Below are 21,356 nucleotides of genomic sequence, written 5' to 3' on the forward strand. Positions count from 1 at the left end.
TAGCAGCCACTACTTCTTTCTGTTCAGTCTTTAATAGGACTCACTAACTGCATTATCTCCCTCAAAATTGTCCAGCTTAACCAGTGATTTCCCTTTTGAACTCAAAATGTTTGAGAGGGTTTGAGATCATAGTATCAGAAAGGAACTATTTTGGATCATAAGAAGTAATACCTTTACTTTTTCTGGGAAAAGCAATTAACACCACACTCTTGTGGAACTACCTTTGAGAAAGAAGATAACATTGTGAGTAAGTATTTTGAACACAAGAGGCCCAAAATGAATTGCTTGGATATAGATATTCTTTATTCAGTGCTATTCACCAAATAGTATTTTGAGTCCTGTTACAATGCATTGTTTGTTCTGTTCTTCTTGCCACTGCTCCATCTGATCAATTCCATTGGAAAAGAAAAAGAAATTAAATCACATGTTGGGTGAGCATGCAGTGAAGATACACTTTTTTGCAGGTGATGAACAGCGTATGACTTGTTGCTTGCAAGTACTTCAAAGAAAGGTGCTCAGTAACCAGCATGCAATAGCAATGTATTGCAACACAAGAAAAAATAATGCAGGACAAAAACACTCATCATCTACAAGACTGTAAGGTAAGTTGGATTTATTTGTGTCTTAACAGGCCCGCCCATTCAAGGGCTACAGGCACAGAAACAAGCAAACAGAACTGAAGATTCAGCAAAAGAATGGAGCACTTAGAAGAATGTGATGTTTTCCTGTAGGAAGTCATTCCCCAATGAAAATTTAACTAGCATCAGTGTAGGCAGCAAAAAACCAAAAACATTAGAGTTTTCCTAAATGAAAATAGCAATCAAAGTTTTTGGTTGCCAATCAGCTTTGGAATGCTACTCATTATGGTAACTGTGCTGGTGAAGGTAAGGAATTACTTAAAAACCGTTATTTTCTTTTCCATTTTTTTTCTTTAATCACTGCTGTACAGCTGAACATGCTCAAGGAAGCAAAACTGCATGGATAATTACCCCCATGGAAGCAATCCAAAGGTTCACAAAGTAAAAGCTGCTTCCAACTTAAAAGATCAAGGTTTTAAATTAGGAAAGCACTTGAGTCTCCAGCTGATAAAGATGTTTGACCTGCTGGGCAAAGGTAATTGTCAGGGACTTAATTCAGGACTCTCACTGCACACAGTGTAGGGGAGTTCCCCAGTGCAGTAGTTTAAAGCAGTAAGATGCTATTTAGAGCAACAAGAGAAAAACAAGCACTGCAATTTTACAAATAATAAAAAATACCAGAGGCTTTTAGGCTCTCCCCTAAGAACCCACTGCTCTTCTTCCTTCAGAACCCTTTTCCAAACACTGGCAGAGGTGTACAAGTCAGCCTCTGGTCAAACTCATGTCGGGAAAGGAAACAGGTTTTCTTGTTCTTCATCAGATCTGTACTTCCTTTACAAATGCAGTTCAAACAGGAGTGGAAGAAAACTTCTGAAATTGCTGTCATGCTCATAAGAGACCTAAGACATATCCCAGAGAATGAGGAGTTACAAGGAGTGAAGGCAGACCTCACATTAGCAATCCTGCACTGCGTGGAAAGGCCACTGTGGTTGCAAAGCACAAATCATAGAAGAGCAATATGTTAAGAAATGAAGTTTAGTGAAATCAGCCAATTCCCTGCTTCCATCAATCAGTAAGTCACCTGAATCAATTCACATCTTCCTTAACATTTAAACCTTAACTTCCTGTGAAAAATAAGCAGAGAAAATTACACTGCACTTAGAAGTAAAAGGAGATTTTGAATATATCATTTATCATCAGAGGGATGTACTTTAATATACTAACATACCACAACACTTTAGTATAAGCCTCCACCTCCCCTCAAAGCCAAGCAAACTCTTGGATGCCTCATTTAGCATAATGAAATAGCAATGAAAAAACCCAAAAGAATCTAAAGAAAAACACACAAGGTATGTATCTTTCTTCATTGCTCCTTTTAATCACACTGCAAAATACTAATCAGCCATGTAGTCCTATTACTGTATTTCTGTAGTACATAGCTAGTAAATACTTGCTGTTTGCAAACAGGACTATCTGCAAAGAATATAACAGATCTCACATGGACAGTGACAGTGGCTCAGCTAGCATGGGGTAATGCATTAACCTATGATAACTCAATCTGGAGCAACATGGGGTTTCAGAATCTAAGAGCTATAATTTAATCAAATAGTACTGATAGTGAATATTATTCCGAGGATATAGCATACAGCAAGATGCAAACAAGTATTTCAGACCTTGGAATCATACATGCCCCCCAAATCTATGACACAATTTCAATTAGTGACACATACAAAATTAAAATAGACATCCAGTAGCAGAATGGGGGAGCAAAATTAACACGGGCAATACTTTCTCTAATGAACAGTATAAAGAACAAGACTGGATGTAGGAAAAACTTCAACTCCCTTAATCTTCGTTTTCTGAATTTCTTCAAATGGCAAAGAACAAACGCTGGGGGCAGCACGTGGAGGAGGAAGAGGACACAATGTGAGCTCCAGGATTTTTTTTTAACATCTTACCTATCTCCATATATCTGTGTAAATAAAACTGCAATACAAACTCAGAAAATTCTTATATAACTTAAAAAACAAACCCAAAAACCAAAAGAACCCCAAAGCTTCAGTTTGAGGAGCATGGGTTAGCTGTTTCACTAGAAAACAAGCAAATCGCCAAATCTGTCTCTATGTAAAAGAGAAGCTGTCAGGGAAGAAAAATCAAGCAATAGCACACTGTTTACTCCAATACCCTGGTGGATATTAGCACGAAGGCACTTTCTTGTCTGAACCAGAACCAGCATCCAGGAATGCCAGATATGTGAAACTGCCGTGGTGAGCATCATATGGTACATCAGACTCTTCTCTCTCTCTCTCTCTCTCTATCTCCCCCTCCCCCCTTTTTTTTGTAAAATACACGACAGTTGCCAGAAAAGTTATTCTCCTCCATCCAAGCATTTCAGTGTTTCTTTTTTTCTATCAGCACAAAGAGCATTTTCATTTTTCTGCTTCTGGGGCTGAAGCAAGAAATCTTTGAAGAGCCCAGGAGCCACAACACACTGAAGTTCTGACTCCACCATGAGGAGCTGGTAGCTTGTTTCCCACACGCATGACGTCAACTGCTAAACAACTGTTTGGGGCACATCATCGACTTTTGCTTCAACCCACAGTAAAGTGACACCCCCTGCAAGCAGTTGCCATGAAAGTGACTGATACAACAGAATTTAGCTGTGATATACGAGTTAAAGCCTGTAGTATCAGGTAAGAGGAGAAAAACTGACTGCCAAAGAAATGCTTCTCAGGCTCACTGTAGCAGCCTGTAATGAGAAGATATTGCAAAGTAAGTTCTGGAAAGCTTATAAGATACACTGCTTTTATATTTTAATAGGCTCTTCTACATTCTCCTATAAAGTACTACTCTAAATACCGAACACTAGTATAACTTCTGATGGTCCTCACGTGTCTGAGCAAAACGACCGGATGCTATACACTCAGGGACACTTACTGCTGCCTTTTGACAGAACTCCCAACTGAAAGCATTCTGGCTTCATGGTGGAAAAAAAAAAAAAAAAAATATATATATACACACAATATGTATATGCAATAAATACATATACACTATATAAATAGATCAGTCCTGGTAACCAATTTAGACTCAGTATAACTGGGTACTTTCGCAACATCTTCAGACAGATCCTGCTCATTCTCTGACAGCTTTCTACCATTAGGGAAAAAAAATCATATACCCTGAAAGTCAGCATAACTTATACACTGGATAAGTACCCTTAGAGGAAATAATAACACCTACCACTACTTAACCAGCTCAATACGAAAATAACAAGTCAACACTGGATCCCATATGTGCATGCATGCATGCACACGTATGTGAGTTGGAAATGACAAAGCCTATGTGGTTTTGGCACAAGTTTTTGCTCAGCCCAGTCTGCAGTGGTAATCCATGCACATTTAAACAGGTTCTGATCTAAGTGGAATAAGTGGAACAAGAAGAAAATTCTGTGATTTCTGCACAGGAAGCACATTGTAGCTTGTGTAGCCATCAACTTTCCCAAAGTAGAGAGAGAAAATGAGGTGAGCAGAGAGATGAAATAGGGTTAAAGGAAATCCTTGAATTAAGACAACACAGACTGAACTTCATCACAGCAGAAACACCAAAAACTACTGCAACTAGTTTACTGACTTCACCTACCAGATTTAGAAGCCACTTTAAATGCCCAGTGCAGCCTGAAAGAAGCAAGTCTGGTATTCCTTTGTTTTCAATAAACAGTTGCCAAAATATCTGCTACAGTTTTTCAGCCTACCTGCATATTCACTGGGCAATTTTAATCACATACAGCTGTTCATGCAACTTTAATGGTGTTTTTCCCCCTGAAACATTAATTCCACCTGAAACATTAATATTTCCTGGTTAACGGTCCTATGTTATAAATCATTTTGTAAAATACAGGCTATTAAAGTAAGAAGTTTATGTAAAAGTTTTTGCTAAGCAACTCATGCACACAGAAACATGGAACAAATTCTACCCTGCATACAAATACCTGAACTAAACACATCAGAAGGGAACAAATCGCATTGGCGTATCCAGTATGGGTGGAACTGGGATTAGTTTGAAATGATTTCTTGCTCATTAGGTTATTTTTTTTAATGTAAATTCCTTTTTTTATAAATGAAATACTGTTTCAATCTTATAAACCAGATTTTACAATCATTTTATGATTTTTATATTTTAGACCTACAAGAGAACACCATGACCACGTAATTTGATCCCTTCCTTAATGTAGACTGAAGAACCACTTTCAGGCTTTAAAACTTCTGGGTCTTCTTTGCTATGTATAAATTAGCTGCAAAAGCGTGACTGAAAAAAGGTGTTTAAAATTAAAATAGAAAGAGGAGGAAAGGACAATGAAAGGCACTGTTTATTTAAATTTCACAGCAACTAAATGCCTGATGTTTGCAACAGTCCTGCCTTGACCTCTACCTGGACAGCATTATGACACTTTCTTCATTGCTGAGATAAAGGCATATACGGTCAAGGGCATATCATATTTTATTTAAACACACTGCAGAAGAACATTAAATTTTACAGGTCAGATTCTCCATGGTGAGCAAAGCTGGGGCTGCAGGGAAGAGCAAACAGCCAGCTCATGTGAGAGCTGCCAAGGTGCAGCTGCCATTATCTGCCCTGAATAAACATCCTCAGCCTTGGTATGGCCTGACAGGTCCCTCAGCCCAACATACCCTCTCTCCACCTGGATTTTAGAGGGACAACAGCTTACAGGGCTATGGTACTACCTCAACCAGGACCATTTTTTAATAGATTTGAGTCCCGCAGTGAGACAAAGTCTCATTGTTGCAAAAGGGGAGAGCAGCTCTGTCAGCCTTTATCAGGTTTTTGCCCTGCTTGAGACCTCCTTCATACAGATGGAGGTCCTCACTTGCCATTCAGAGTCACTCTCAAGTCACCTCATGCCTGAACATTGTAATTGTACATAAAGGTACTAAAGCAAGTTTCAGTCAGTCAACCTCACAGTACAGGTATACAAAACCATAACCATTTACCCTCTCTAGCCACATCATGTTAGACCTGCACCTTACTAGTGGCAACCATTTCAACCACATGACACACATATTTCAACCACAACTATGAACCCAAACATGAAATGAGGTCCTGACTCATCCCACTTAAAGCAACCAAGATGACTGCATCCAGAGTGAAGTCTCCCTCTTTCACAGCCAGTGAGAACAGACAAGACACCTCCTGTGGACGTTACAGCCCTGAGAACACACCTGACCCCCTGGGCATCTGCACTTGTATTTTTGACTGCACAGCTACGAGCCTTCGCTGACAGGAGAAGCTCAGCTCTCCCTGCTGCAGACAGAGAAATAACACTGACGCACAGATAAATGCCAGGAAGGCACCAGGATCAGCTTCATCTTATCTGGGGCAATCTTTCAGCCAATGAAAAAAAAAAATCTCTTGGGGACCTTTGAACAAAATGGCTTTTGGTCTAGCAACCACATCTCCCCCTCCAGGCTCCACATGGGCTGTGGGTTTAATCTCATCCTCCTGCAAAGACACTGACAGGAGCAGGGCCACCCTTAACTCCATCGACTGCTCCGCGACTGCACGCTTCAGGCAAAGTGGCATTCAGCTGCATACGCCTATTAGGGCTCTCATACTGGAAACAGAAGTGGAACAGACAACCAAGGTAATTTAATCTAGCAAGATAATTCACTTTCAGTATTACCCCCACCCCCTTCCACTGCCCCAAATGAATCAGTAACAAGTGCCCAGACTTTTCCTAATGGAAAGGGAATTGTATGCCTATTATCTTTACCCTTCACTCCATACGAACTGTAGAAATGTCTGTACCAGATTCTGAGCTTACAAATATCACTGTGAACAGGGATGGCTTCCACAGAAGTAACTATGTTGCTAGTAGCATAAAGCAGGATGGAGATCTGAATTGGGTGTCTGTTACTTAATGAAACTCTCTGAAGTCAGATTTAACTTTCTGGACATTTTTTCTCGTTGCTGCTGCTGTTGGTTTCAGAAAGCACGGAGCTCAACATATCAACCCACACAAGAAGAAAGTCTCTCCTCCATTTCCCTCTGTCCCCAACCTTTTCTCAGTGAGGTGTCACCTTTTATCCCTTCTACAGACTACTCTTCAGAGCAGATACTTCTTTAAAGTACTACCTGTCCCTGACCACAAAAAAGAAAATAACATCTTCAGCTATGGAAGTATCTAAGCTCCTTCTTGGAAGCTGTGATAGAAGATTATTAAATCCTACACGTAAGACTTATTTGCTCTGCAAGTCTTCCATTCACTACTTCTTACATTCAAAGTAAGTCTGTACCGACACATGCGTGCAGTTGTGTAAGCCTGATGTGCAGTTACCTCTCCAACCCTCATCTGAAGGGTTGCCAGCACTTTTGTAGAATCAGGCTGGGGAAGTCAACTACACTCCCTCCTTCTCACAAGGGATAATGCACAATGTCTCACACCTGCCAAGTAACTGAATTCATTAATTTCTAATAATGGCTGGCTTTCACTAGATGTCTTCCATAATTCTTGATCAGGCATTTGTATGTGGTCTTACCCGTGACAGATGCAGTTGCTTAGCTCTTACTCTGGTGGTTCACTGCCAGCAATCCACAGGCCAGGAAAATTGGGAAAGTGTTGTATGTTACAAAGCGTCAGGAAAGGGAGGGAAAGCAGAGTTGGATTGTGTGCATTTTTAACACACAAATATTAGTAGATGTAGAGAACCTGAACTTCACCTCTCACCCCTTTTTGCTCTACCAAGGGTAGCATGCAGATCATGACAGCAGTCACCTCACCTGTATGCTTTCCACAGCTCCACCTTTCCCACCACTCAGGTTATGCAGCTGAGCTCCCTGTACATCACCCAAGCTCTTTTGGGTCACTAACATGATGTTGTTGATGTCATTGCTGCAACGATCAACCCTGAAGCACAATGCGACGATTGTTTCCCTGCTCACATTCATAGCGCATTTGTTCCAGTAGGCTTGAAAATGAGGGGATGAGGCAGGCTAGGTTTTCCTGCTCAGTAGGTTTTTGCTCCAATCTAATTAAAAACATTCAGCAATTCACTGAAGTTCCTTACAAACTGCACGTGTCCCAAGCTTTAAAATAAGCTCTGGAAGCAAACAGCCTGGCACATTTTTTTTAAATACACTCCCCAGATGGAGAGGATTCCTCAGAAATTTCTTTGTGATACTATACCAAAGCTGCTGAACCAGAACAGTTGAGCTTCTGAACTACGTTCTTTTGTTGTTATTGTTAATGGCTTTTTTCCTTGTCTAAAAACTGACAAGGAAAGCCACTCTTGGTTCTCTGACATGCAGAGAAGTGACAGTACAGCTCACTGGAAACAGGCAGCTCTGGTCACCTCGGTCTGAAACTGGGTCAGGGGATGCCAGCTTGTGGTTATACCCAGTGGGATATGCAAGTAATACTGGGGATTCAGAAGCTGAGTACAAGACCACTCTTTTCTTGCAGGCAGAACTCGGGTAATTCAGCTTTAGCGCTCTGAGAGAAGGCAGCTTGCTCACAACCAAGGCATGTTTTAGCTACCATTTTTTTAAAAGGCCCCACTTCGGGGAAACGTGCCAGGGAATCTGTGCAAACAGCCAAGCCAAGCCCCACACGGCTGTACCACCTTAATCCAAAGGCAAGCCACCACTGGGAGGTGGCCACTGAAGTGCATTATGTTGATGTTTGTGGGAGAACGTGCACTGACAGAAAGTCAATCCAGCTCCAAACAGTGTCAACACTGCTGGTGGAATTCAGAGGGAAAGACTACATAGACTTGACACGTTATGCTTGTAACTCCATCCCTGAAACTGAAAACAGACTTTTCCCTGCCAAGAGTCACTCCGACCTGAGAAGCTGCAGCAGAGAGTGGTGCACACAAAAAGCCTGCGAGCACCTCGGGAAGGCTGCTGCCATCAAACAAGCGCTAAAGGATCCTCTGGACCGGCCAGCTATCACACCACCAGCTCCCAAATTTAGCCCTTCTCGCTGTCCCTAAATGCCTCAAAAAATGCCTGTTCTCATCTCCAAAAGCACAGTGCCCTTAAGCTGAACAGCCGAGAACAAATTCCTTCAGGGTTTTAACAACCAATTAAGGGATGTGAAGCAATTACTTTTATACCCATACAAATGAAACTCCTCCAATGCAATTAACTATCCCTTATCATCTACTGTTGAATTTGCAGGAAGCATATGCTGTACACTTTCTCCTCCCCTAGCTTTTCCACAATTTTAATCAGTTTGTTTTAGCTAATGTAATGGAACCTACCTATTCTAGAGAAATAATATATGGCTACAAATTATCTGAATATTTTTAAATGTCTTTTTTCATTTCAAATATAATTTCATTTGAGATTTTGCAGCTTTCATTTCTATTAATAAATTATCATTTCTTCTTTATAAGTGATGAGCTAGAGTGTCATGTAATTTTTTCCTCTAAATAGACCAAGACTTTGATCTAATGCAAGCCCTTGCTGGGAGTAGAGAGACTTTCTGTCTAATTTAGTTACAAAAAATATTCAATTAAACTTGGGAGTTTAATTCATTTAGTTATGAAAATTAAATGAGCTCAATAAGGTACATTTGATTTGCCTCAGGAAAAAAAAAAAAAAAAAAAAAAAAGAGAAGAATCTCTGAAAGGGGAACAAATAAGAAGGGAGAACAAAAGTAACTTTTCCTGCTCATGATGAAAGGTGGATAACATGAAGAGCCTGAGTTCCATTTTGTGTACCTATATAAAACATAACCACAATGATTTCATGCAAAATGTATAGCCAAAAGCCACATGAATATCCGGTATTAACACCTGATTTGTCTCCTGGGTAACAAAAATCCCTGTAGGTCATAACTGAGTCCATCCCAGTCAAGGGAAGATGTGACTCCTCACACCAGGAAGACACCATCCACACACAACTCTTCTCCATTTGGGGAAAAAGGAAAATACCGGAATTATTTTTCAAAACTAGAATGGAGCAACATGGATCTCTCTGACAGAAGCCCCCTTCTAGTTTTGCAGCTGTTACTTACCATTTTTGCAGATAGGACAGCACTGATCGGGTTCATACACCGGATCCACGCACTCGGTCTGGGGACAAGCTGAGACAGTGCACAGCACCTCACCATTGGCTTCACAGCGACACTTCTCACACGGAGAAACCTGAAAGACAAATCCAGTCACTTTTTAACTTAATGCCCTTCTGAAGCATGCAATGTCTACCTTCCTATCTGCATGGTTCTTTCCGTCACCTCTTTTTCCTCCCCACTTTAAAACAAATGCTTTTTATGGTCTGAATAATGCAGAGAGCGAGGCTGGGCGCCTGCAAAATTACAGAACCACAGCAGAAAAATAACAGGTTCTGCTCTGAACCTGTGCACCAAATGGGAAGGTCAAAGGGATCCTGTGAACAAGAACACTTTAGACTTTTAACACAAGTAAAGCAAAAATTTCCCTACCACATTTCTAATGAACTTCCAGCAAATTAAGGTTGTAATTTAAATGAAAGCCATTTTAATTCTATTAGGGGTTCGAAAAGTAATTTAGCAGAAGATACTGTATTTAAAGAAGAAAAATTTTGCTAAACGAAATATGAACTTTCTTTTAATGGAAATCCTTATTGCAATTTTTCCAGGTTTGAAAGCTTTTTGGTAGCAGGAAGTTGCATTTCATTGAAAATTATCATTTTCAAAGAGAAGTCATAAAAAAACCTCCTTTGAATTCAAGTATTTCCCAAAGGTTAACTGTATTTGTATTCATTCTTGTGACACGTGTAGCTTTCTGAAAAGAAATTGCAATTCAAAGAAAGGGGTAAAGCAAAATACAGGTCACCCTTTTTACCTACTGAAATGTTACCGGCTTTGAAGAACTCTACAGAACAGGAGTACCATGAGATAATTACTTGAATGACCTACTTCAATGAAATGAATTCCAAACAAAACAGCATCAAGGCCCTATTTAGGAAAAAATGGACTTTCAAATGTCTGCATCTAGCACATGTACAATTCCAGCTGTCCTCTTAATTGTCCCTGACCAGGCACTGCACACTGCATCGCTGAAGTCCTCGTACCACACAAGGAGCTGGATGTAGAGGGAAGCAAGGGTGCTAAAGAGCAATAAATGGTATACTGTAAATCTCATTGCTGTACTCCAAAAAAACCACGCTGGCATCCATGCTTAGAGCGCAGGATGAAAATGCAGCTGAATGTTATTATTAGTGATCCTCTAAATCTATAATATATGCAGATTCTTGGTTTATTAAGGATGAGGCAGTTTTTTTATGGACCCTTCTTCATTCCAGATTCCAGTTGATGCAAACAACCACCTGTTGCATTTCTCCAACAAAAGCAGAGTAACCTCAAATCTAAAAAAAAACCCCAACTACTCTCTGTGAAGAATCGTCCAGATGTCTAACTTGCAGATCATCTGTTCCTCCTCCCTATTTCTTAGGCAGCCCATCACATTTTTTTGTCAAATCCATTCTCTGCTTGCTTGCTTCTTTCACATCCTTCTCACTTCCAAAGTTCAAACATGCTGATGCTTGCACAGCATCATCTCCAAGTAAATGCTCATCCATGCTTTGCTACTTCTCTTCCCACCTGCCAGGTCTGTTATTTGCTTATGCACTCACATATCTTTCACGCTGTCCCCTCTGCTTAGAAAGCCTAAACAGGGTCTCCTGCTGTGTTGCTTTCTGCTTGTATTACTATTATTCATTTCCTTTCCTTCCTTTGCTAGCTACTCACTTTCAGTTTGCTCTACTCTCTACCAAGGATAACACCACACCATACATTTATAAAATGCTGCAAGAAGGCTGACAGCCCAGTACTGCAGATTCTTATTACAGTCTCTGGGACAAGAACTTTGTCCTGTAATGGTTTATAAACTGCCACATTCACTTGCAGAGCTGGAGTGCCAGCAGATGAGGAGGTTTCTGATCCAGTGTTCAGGATCAAGAGGCTCAGGTATTCCAGGTAATCACTTGAACTGCACATGAAATTGAGTGTCAGCAAACCTGAGCTCCTAACTATCCACAAGTCAATAGGAAGAATCTGTCCTGCTGGAGTTATATCCAGAAACAATACTTACTAAAATATGAAAATATGTTTTTAAGGAGAACTGATTATTTTTTATTATTATTTTTAAGGAATCCTACTTGACCAGAGCTATCAGAACTCAATTCCAAGGATCAGGCTCAACAAGGCAAACCTATAGCTTTCAATCGGTTTTAACATTTTTTGCCATGGCTCGAAAAAGATGAAAATTTGCCAATCATCACAGCTCAACATGACCACTAATTACCACAACAGATACTCTCTCTCCCAGGACACTGCTTAGTAGCTGTGTCATTCAATATTAGAAGCAATATAAAAACTAGAGTATCTTATGATAATCAGGAAACAAGACAGCACACAGATGTTATTCCTAAAATCTCTCATCTGTAAAATTTAAACATATTCTAATTAAGTAGGTTGTTTACTAGAATTCCAAACTTGACAGAAGCCTAAAATTCCTAGAACAAGAAGCCATTTAATGAAGCATTCAAAACACTACTGAATGAGAAACAAAATTGATCTAATCTTTATCTAATGATGATTCAGAATAATGCACTTCCGTCCTACACAGCACATACAGTTGAAAGACTACATCTTTCATGAACGGAGTACGCTGTTAATGTGATGCTGAATGTGATTCATGAATATCCTTTCTGTGTAACAGATCATGGGATTTCAGAGGAATATAGTACACCTTTAATAAGTACTGTCATCTGTACAACCCACCAATATGAGTAATGGTAGCAGAGTTAAGGAAGGTCTCCATGTACTTATTTCTACAAAGCTCTTTTCAGGCATGTAAGTAAACCACAGTGGCTGCTAAAATGGTATGAGTGTCAACCTTTATCTGTTCATCTTTGGACTAAATGGTAGTCCATTGCTTTTTATATATCATCAGGAGGTAGCAGGAACTGTAGAAGAACCCCACTTCTTTCTGCATGTTAATGGCAGCTTAATACTTGGGAGACATAATCATCACTAGAGACAGAGACAGTAAGACAGGCTGTACATGTAACAACAGTTAAATAAATCAGAATGAAAAGACACATTTGGCCCTTTGTTTCGTCTCTTCTACTCTCACAAGGTAAGCACGATCCCTGCAGCGCAGTTCCTAGTGGCAGCCAATGCAACGAGCATCCCAGTTGTTCATCTGGGAAACGACCAGCCTGACAGCACTCATGTGTAGCACATCTGACATAACCAGGCTGGACTGGAAATAATACCACCCATCAACCTCTCTCTGAAGACTAATGATACCACATCTCTGTGGTCTACTGATGAAGCTATTAACTCTATAGCAGCAGTAGTTCCGCCCATGCAAAAAACTGTGGGAAGACAATGAGAGGCACAGAAGTCTTACGTATTCACCAGGCAGCCATAAAACCTGTAGAAAATAGAGTACAGATGGCAACCCCCCCCACCCCAACTTCTTTAGAACCGTTTAAAAGGAATTTTATGAGCAGATGTATAGATGGAGTTGCAGATGTTGTTAAAAAGCAAACACACCATTGTGTAAACAGGTAGATTTCCCACTAGTGGGGCATGAAGAAGTCTGTAGCTTAATAAGGGTAGCAGATTTATCCAGCAACTTCATGTAAATTGTCATCATTAAGAAGCGTCAAATCATTTGCACGCGTTGAAGTTGTGGCCCAAAGTAATTTGAGCTTTCTCTTCCCCCTTTCCACATGACAAACTTTAATTAAAAAACAAAACCAAACCAAACTAACAAAAAATCTGAATTGAAAAATACATAATCTACATTTGGTTCCTTGAGCCTTGAAAACATCTACATTAAAAAAAAAAAAATCTATCATAATCCCAAACTTATTTGCTATTGTGCTGGAATTTTTTTAGTATTTCCTTGCCACTTATACAACTCAGGAGAACATGAATGAGGTTAGGCTGACAAGAATAAACATACCAGCCTTGGTCTTACTTCTGTGTGCCTTCAAAATACCACAGATGTTTCAAAATCCATTTGGGTTTGTTGACTTCCAGATTTCCAAGTAACTTATTCACAAATAAATACAGTTATTGGTAGCAAAGAAATTCTAAAAAAGATGCACAAAGCAACAACTTTCAAAAATGTAGGTCCTTCCCAAACATTACACTTCTGAAGATAATTCATGGTCCTTGTAAGGCTATAAGTCAGCCTGCATTTTCAAATCTTACTGTAAGATTGAAAAACCTCTCTAGGAACACTTGTTCAGCAATCTCCAGCTCCAATGCCGAATTTTATCCTCACTGCATTTCACCAACTAAGGCTTTTGCTCCCAGTTTCATTCGTATGGATGCTGTGATCCCTCTGCCACCCTGCCTCATGATACTCCCAGGAGAGGAGAGTGGTACTGATGGAAACAGCTTTAACCTCATCTTTCCCCCACACTCACGGTGTGCTTTGTGTCAACATCCATGTGTCCATTTTGAAAACAGAAAAAAGCGTGCATACACACACATGAGCAAAGTCTGCAGGAAGGACTGTGAATTAAAGAAGAAATGCATCAAACCTCCCATTCCCTGGCACACTCAGCTTCCCAGCTAGCACTGGCTCTGGTCAGGGCAATTTTTTGCCATGCCAAGCCATATATGAATTTTATATAAGCAAACTCCCAAACTTGCATGCATATTTATACATCTATACATAAATGTTTGTGCAGATAACTTCACTTAAAAGTTAGAAGGTCTCCTCTTTTTTCCTTCAGTGATGTCTGGTACTCTTTGCCACAAATGCTAAGTGCAGACAGAGAAAAATCAGATCTCTATCCATTTATAACTCCTTCCCTGACCTCAATCAAGAGATAGCATATTAGTAACCTCTCTAAGACCATCAACTTTAAACTTGTAAAATGACCTTTGAAACTGCGTGCAATTACTTGCATTTACCACTGCTTCCAGTGAGCAGCAGCAATCTGACTACAGCTGTACCTTACCTCGCCAGACATCTCCACTGATTGCAGTGGCATGGGCAAACAGCTGCGTTTACAGTTTTGTGCTCACAGTACTGGAACAAACGTCAAAGCTCAACTGAAAACCAAGGTCCTCACATGTCAGAATAAACAGGCTGCAGTTCCACTGCCTAACTGGATCGGTAACTTCCCTTGTGCACCCCAAGCAGGCACCCCTTCTCACAGGCATCCCTTCTCACTCGTGTTTCCAAAGCTGGCTAACACAAAGCGGTAAGGGAACCTATGTTTCATTACAGGAAGGTATCAACACGAGGGCTATAGGTTGAATGGGGTTAAAAAGAAAGCTGAAAGCCAAAGTCTTCTCAGAACGTTTCTGTAAATGTCACCGTTCAGCACTCCCCTTTTACCAAGGCTGCCAGACATGTTCAAATGTAACAGGGACCCCTAAGGTTTTATTCTCTCACTACACGCTTAACACTATAAGGTATTTTAGGCTTGCTTTACAGCCATTAACAGGACACCACTATATAAAAAGACAAAGAAATGCAACTCGTTAGAAAAGCTTGAATGAAGAGTGGGGAGAACCCTTTAAAACTGACCCACAGAGAACGTGTGCAGAAGCATCACTGTTTTTGTCACCCCTCAGAACTAACTTTGCTGGAAAAGGAAGGATCTCACAATCCATCACTGAAAGGGTCACACCAACTAGCCACTGTTAAAAGTACCTTCTTCCTCTTAGAAAACTGCCACCCCACAGCTGAATGTGAGCCTTGAGGGTGACATGGAAAAGGGAGGATGATTCAACGCTTTCTGCCATGCTTTGAAATCCACCAGTGCTCTACACATTACTGCCTAAAGAGAGCAAGAGGAAACAATGTGATTTATTCTGGAGAGAGTAATTCTGCTCCTTTATTTATTTATTTATTTAGTAAATTGGATAACATGGAAAGACATTATGAATCAAAGTTAAGTTTCCAAGAACATGCAAGAACAGAGAACAGAGCTGGCAACTTATTCACAGCCTTCACAAATACATTTTCTTTTTCTCCACCCTGAGAGGGGCTCAACCTTCCAGAAGCCTGAACTGGATTTTGTGCTCGCTCTCAACATACTCAGCTCATAAATCTTGCATGTATTCAGAAATGGGTTTTGGACCAGCCCTGTATCTAACAGTCACTTGCAAGCAAATTCTTAGAGCCTGCTTGCAGATCTCAGCCACAAGAATATACTAAAGGGAAAAAGGCAAAGTAAGTGACCAGGAAATTGGCTCCAACTCCAAAACTTTTCAGCACACTCTAATAAGTTGCATTTTCAATGATAATGACCTTGCACAATAACGCTAAAAAGGCCCTAGTCTAAAAGGATTTCCCTAAACATAAAGCTTTTCAAGTCCTTTGTTTAGGTGTCAATGTAATTCAGATTGTGAACCGTGCTCTTACTAAAAAGAAGGCCCAAAGTCATTCCCAGAAAACAAAAATTATGCAACCTTGGCAGCACAGTTTAAATGGTTAAAAAGTTAAAGACAAATGATTATTATGAAAGAGGTATCATCACAGACTGATTACTAGGAATAGAAGCCAGTCCACAAAACCCTGCTCAATCCCTGCAAGGTAGAAGTTTCACAGTTAACAGTTAAATAAGAAAACAAATGTATTGCTGAAAAATTTCATAAAAGCCACATCACCATCGAGTAGCATCCTTTTAAGAAGCAATTTTTACTGCAAATACCAAAGGAATTAATAAAGATCAGCCCCTTCATTTAAAAATGTTACAGTATCATAGAGCAAGAAAGGTCATGTTTAAGGGGAATATTTTACATCATGGCAGAAGAAGTATTAACACAGAAATGAAAAGGGGAGGGGGGGACCCAGCGCTGAGAAGGCACTTGAGGAACGCAACGTCACTTTCAAGGAGAGAAGGACCCACAAAACGACCTTTGGCTTCAGCCCTTACCATGAACTCCTCTAGGGTCTGGTAGGTCTTCCCTCGAAACTCGCAGTAGTTCTTCCTCTCCTTGCACTGCGGGCAGCACTGCGTGGTGTCCACCTGGACGCAGCGAGGGTGGAGCCTGGGGCACTCGGGCTGTATGCACAGTGGGCCCTCCTCGGTGCAGAGGCAGGGGCAGGCCGAGGGGCCCGGTGCAAACTTCTCCCCGATGGCGTAGACGAAGCCGCTCTCGTCCACGCAGCCTTTCCCACGGTAGTCCGGGTAGGCATATTCCTCTGGAGGCTCGGGAGTGACACTCGCAACAGCTTCTGGGAGAGACAAATCTTCAGCCACCTGAGGTTCCTCGGGAGCGGCATCCCTTTGCTCTTGCACTTGAATGCTCCCCGATTTACTGCTCGTCCCCTGGCTGCTCCAAGCCTGCTTTTGCTTAGTCCAAGACTCCTTGTTCGAGTAGTTCCTGTTCCCTTTGCTCTTCCAGTCCCTGCCACCCTCCTCCCTCCCGCTCCGGCTGATCTCATTCATTTTTCCCGGGCCTGTCTGGCTGTCCCTTGTAGATGTGTGATCTCTCTTTTCCTGGCTCGCCTTTATCTCCTGTTTGTCTTGAGCCTTGGCCAGTTTTTGTACAGGTATGGTGGAGCTACAGAGGGCAACCATGAGGCAGCAGGTTACGAGAAGAGAACTAGAGAGAGCTCCAATTGCCATTGCAGTAGAGCTGGGCATCACCTACTGCATCCCACAGGGGACACTGCATTCACATCGGAGGGAAGCACTTCACAGATCCACAGTCCCTAGGAAGAGAAGGATTAGCAACACTTCAGCTTCGGCACTTCTTCCCCCCCCTCCGCCCCCCACCTCCCGCCCCCACCGATGCAACATCTCTAACAATATGCAACCTGCCTCGGTAGTTTATGCAAAAGGCAAACAACAGACTGCTGCTGCATCCCTCCTCCTCCTCCTCCCCCGCTCTGCCAAGTCTTATAAATAGCCGGGCTCTGGACACGGACCGGGCATCTTCGGCCCCCTGAGAGCATCACACAGAACCGCGGGGAGTTGGGGTTTGCAAAGGCGAGTGCATGCAAAAACCTGCACGTTTGGGGGTTATTTTTCCTGTCAAACGACAACACGTGAAGAGGACGGCTGCACGCTGAATTAAATGGAGCTCCCCAAAACACAGCAGAGTCCGGAATAGAAATCACCCAATGGAGTCCTTATTCGCTGACTGCACGCACGATGATTTCCATTAACCTCTTATTCAGTCAGAACTACGCTGGTTTTGTTTGGTTGGCTTATTGGTTGTTGTTTTTTTTTTTTTTTTGTTTTGTTTTTTTTTGTTAAATACCTACCAGTGAGCACATTTCTGCTAAAGACAACTAAACCCAAGCACATTAAAGCGAGCAGAGCCAAACTACCTCTCTTCCGAACTACCTAAACGCGCACACGCCACCTCTTTCTCCCCGCGCTTTAAAGGCAAAGCAGAGCCGTTAAGAGTTTCCGCAGCAGAGGCTGGTTTAACCCACACCCTCCAGGAGTTCAGCAACACTCCCGGCTCCTCTCCTTAAACCACTGCGCGTTAAATCGGAAAAAAAACCAAACCAACCAAACCAAACCCCAAACCAAAATACGTACATTCCTCCGGCCGCGATAAGCAAAGGCGCTCCAGCCTCCCGGCACGGCCCCACCTCCGAGGTACCGCTCCTCGAAGCCATTTAAAAGCCACCCCTCTCTGCCCGCCCGCCCGCCTCCCCCGGCCCTCACCGGCGGCACCGGCACCGCGGGGCACAGCCGGAACCGGAGCCGCAGCCAGGCCGCCGCGCCCACCGCCCAAACTTTCCGGCGGGCCGGGCAGCGCCGCCCGAGCCCCCTCCCGGGGGGTGCAGCCCCTTCCCCAGCCCGGCAGTCCCCACGACCCCCCCCCCCCCGCCCCGCCGTGGCCCGGCACCTCTCTACCTGCGCGGGTGCCGGGCTCAGCCCCGCCGGCGGCTCGGGGCGGCGACCCTCGCCCCCCGCCCGGCTCCCATGGCGGGGCCGCGGGCGGGCGGCCGGTGGCGGCTTGTTGCTGCCCGCCCGCCGCCTCCGCCGACCTGCCGAGCCTGCAGCGCGGCGCGGCGGCCAGCCGATCCGGCCCCGCCGCCCCAGGGGCGGGCTCCGCCGCGGGCCCCGTCTCTCTCACATGGCGGCCGTGCGCCCCCGTCCCCAGTGGGGGCAGGACGGGGCGCCCCCTCCCTCTCTCCCGCCGGCAGCGGGGCGCGGCGTGGGGAGGGGACGGGCCGCTCGCCGTGGGGCGGCAGCGCCTGCCCGCCCCTTCCCGCCGCGGTGTGTGGGGGGTGCAGACCCGCTCGTCCCGCAGGGCCCCGCGGCGGCGCCGGGGGAGGGCGGGGGCTGCCCCCGCAGCCGGCGGGAAAGCGGGGCGACGCGGGCGCGTTTGGGGTCAGCCCCGCACCCCGCCGGTGGAACTTTTCGCCGGCGGGAGGGCGCCGGCCAGAGGCGCGAGCGTGGCGCGGGGCCCGCGGCGGGGACGCGCAACCTTGCGCGGGGGCCCGGCGGGTCTCGGTGGCGCAGGGCTGCGGGGCCCGGCTGCGGAGCCGCGCTATAGCCGAGCCGCGGCGGCCGCTAAGCAGCGTTGAAGAGGGGCAGCGCCGGCCGGCCGCGCAGCAGCGCCGGGTTACTCTGCTTTAACTCCCTCCTGCCGCCCTTCTCCAGCAGTGGAGCGGTGCAGGATTTACTAGTTGAAATAGTCAGGCTTTTGAATGGCGAACGGACACTTTTGCACTTAAATATAATTGCGTTTTTCTCCTCTGTACTTTCTGATATGGAAAAAGGGACAGAACGGTCTGTTATAAAGATGACTGCTGAAACACAGACAGACTGTTGGGACAGAAACGCGAAAGAAAAGCTAGAGGTGCCTTTGTTCTGGAGCTGAGCAAGAGCTTGGAACCCAAAAGGTTATTTATTTATGTATTTATTTATTTTTAAGCCGCATTAGATGACATACCAATATAATCTTCTATGAGTTTTGCTTTACAGATGTTCCAGAGCAGTCCCAGCTGCACTAACCCGCTGCAGTAGCTCTGTAGCAGCCTGCTGTGCCCTACTGGTGGCTAGGGCTGAATCTCCCAAAGAACTTGGCTCTATAACTGAAATTTTTAGGCTAGGTAAAATTTTCAGATTTTGTTTCATTAAAATGGTAGTGCTGCAGTATCAGTACTCAGGAGACCAATGAAAATCTGCTGGATACTAATGTTTCACTGTTAAGTACCTTCATGAGCGCCTGTTATTTGTGAAAACCCAGACACTTAAACTCCTCCTCAGGAGGATGCAGGTGCTAAACTCTTTTGGCTGCCGGGTTCTCTCTATAAACATCTATGAGTCCTGTCTAGTTTACAAAGTTATTTGTGTTGACACCATCTCATGTCTCTGTCAGGTATTCACCAGCTAAATACTGGTTTAATCTTCTGAAGCTTTAAAATACAAGACTGAAGTTCTGAAGGATACAAAGAAGTCAAATGTTTCCATGGGTTGCACTACTAAAATGAAATTCTAGATTGCTGTGGGGTTTCTAGGCAAAGTCTTAGAGAGTTAAGCCAGACCTTTCTCATTACCTGACTAATAATCCTTAAGAAGTATTTGCCTTCAAATTATTATCTCATTACCTCTGAATAAAGAATTGAATCTTTGCCTTTTCTAAAACCTGTAATTTTATGCCTTTTATAGCTTAAATCCTGCCATGGGGTGAGCAAAGAGTACACCACATCGCTAATTCTAGAAGAACAACTTAAATAACCGTCCTTGCTGTGCGTTCACAAGCCTATAAGCTTTGCTGTCAAGCAGCAGCTAGTCACAGCTAGAGCAAGGTGGAAGGAATTAGGGGACTGGGGAAGGCAATGCTATGTCTGTGAAAAGGAGCACAGGGAAGCCAATTTATGGTTCTGACATTTTCACATGTTCCCAGGTGGAACTTTGGTACAAAATCTGAGATATTCAGCATCCAGGGCTCTCTTTGTAGGAGCTCTGCCTCTCCCAGCCCTCGTTACATGGCACACAGATCAGCTGGGACTGAAGGTTCCAGATACTGCTGTGTTACAAGAAGGGCAAAGCCTCACAGCGCTTTCATAGCAACAAACTGCAGCTCATCCTAGCCTTCTTGGCAAAGTAAGAGGTAAATACCCTTGTTTCTTTTTTCTAAAAGATTTCTCATTGGACTTCAGCCTCTTTATTCAGATTCATAGGTATATTAAGTGATGGATTGTACCTGACGTTAGGACCCTTGCAGAACTGAAGCTTGACTGCTTCATTAGTGTCATAGTATCAAATTGCAATATATTATAGTCCAAATGGTCAAACAGCAGACAGGTAAGGAACCTTTGGTGTTCTCTTCAGTGTGAATTCTGAACTAGAAGAGAGAAACATGAAAATCTGTTATTTGAAGGCTGCTTTGAACAATGTTTTTAATGTGAGTTTTATGCTTCTGGTATAACATATAAGGCCCTGGAGACTGAAGTCCTTCTGTTTATTCACAGGATAGTCATGGCAGAAAAACACAGGTCCAAGTCTCCCCACTCTGCTCTCCCCCTAGGCAACAGTAGCAAGGACAACTGTGTCTCTGGATGAGAATCAAATTCTGCATCCCATTCAAGACACTTTCCCTTCTGCTGGGTTTTATCTGCATGATGAGAACTTCGCATTAGCTAAATCAGAGCTGTCATGTGCATGAAACAGTCTACACTGTTTTTAGCTTAATTGTACTAGGAAGCGGTTGAATGGAAAACAAAAAGGAACTCAGTAGCTGAAATAAAAATGGTGCTGGTGAGGAATGCCTTAAGATAAACTGGTGTGATGAGCATCTCCATTAGACCAAGCTCAAGACAG

The 21,356-nt window shown here is 43.3% G+C and overlaps 1 protein-coding gene across 3 annotated transcripts in view; it reads right to left on the reverse strand.

The window, feature by feature from the left end:
- VWC2 (von Willebrand factor C domain containing 2) overlaps nt 1-20,856 on the reverse strand; it is a 63,429-nt gene extending 42,573 nt beyond the window's left edge. Inside the window, exons 1-3 of one of the 3 annotated variants that reach the window (XM_074847994.1) lie at nt 20,740-20,856; nt 16,497-17,278; nt 9,616-9,745 (exon numbers count right to left, since the gene is read on the reverse strand). In XM_074847994.1, the coding sequence (XP_074704095.1) occupies nt 9,616-9,745; nt 16,497-17,210 (844 nt within the window). In that variant the 5' untranslated portion in view covers nt 17,211-17,278; nt 20,740-20,856. Of the gene's footprint in view, nt 1-9,615; nt 9,746-16,496; nt 17,279-18,116; nt 18,159-18,437; nt 18,703-20,739 lie in introns of those variants that run through there. The other 2 variants (XM_074847976.1, XM_074847986.1) reach the window with 2 other exon arrangements.
- Nucleotides 20,857-21,356: the final 500 nt, after the last annotated feature.

Source organism: Strix aluco, chromosome 1, assembly GCF_031877795.1.
Source record: "Strix aluco isolate bStrAlu1 chromosome 1, bStrAlu1.hap1, whole genome shotgun sequence".
Classification (NCBI taxonomy): domain Eukaryota; kingdom Metazoa; phylum Chordata; class Aves; order Strigiformes; family Strigidae; genus Strix; species Strix aluco.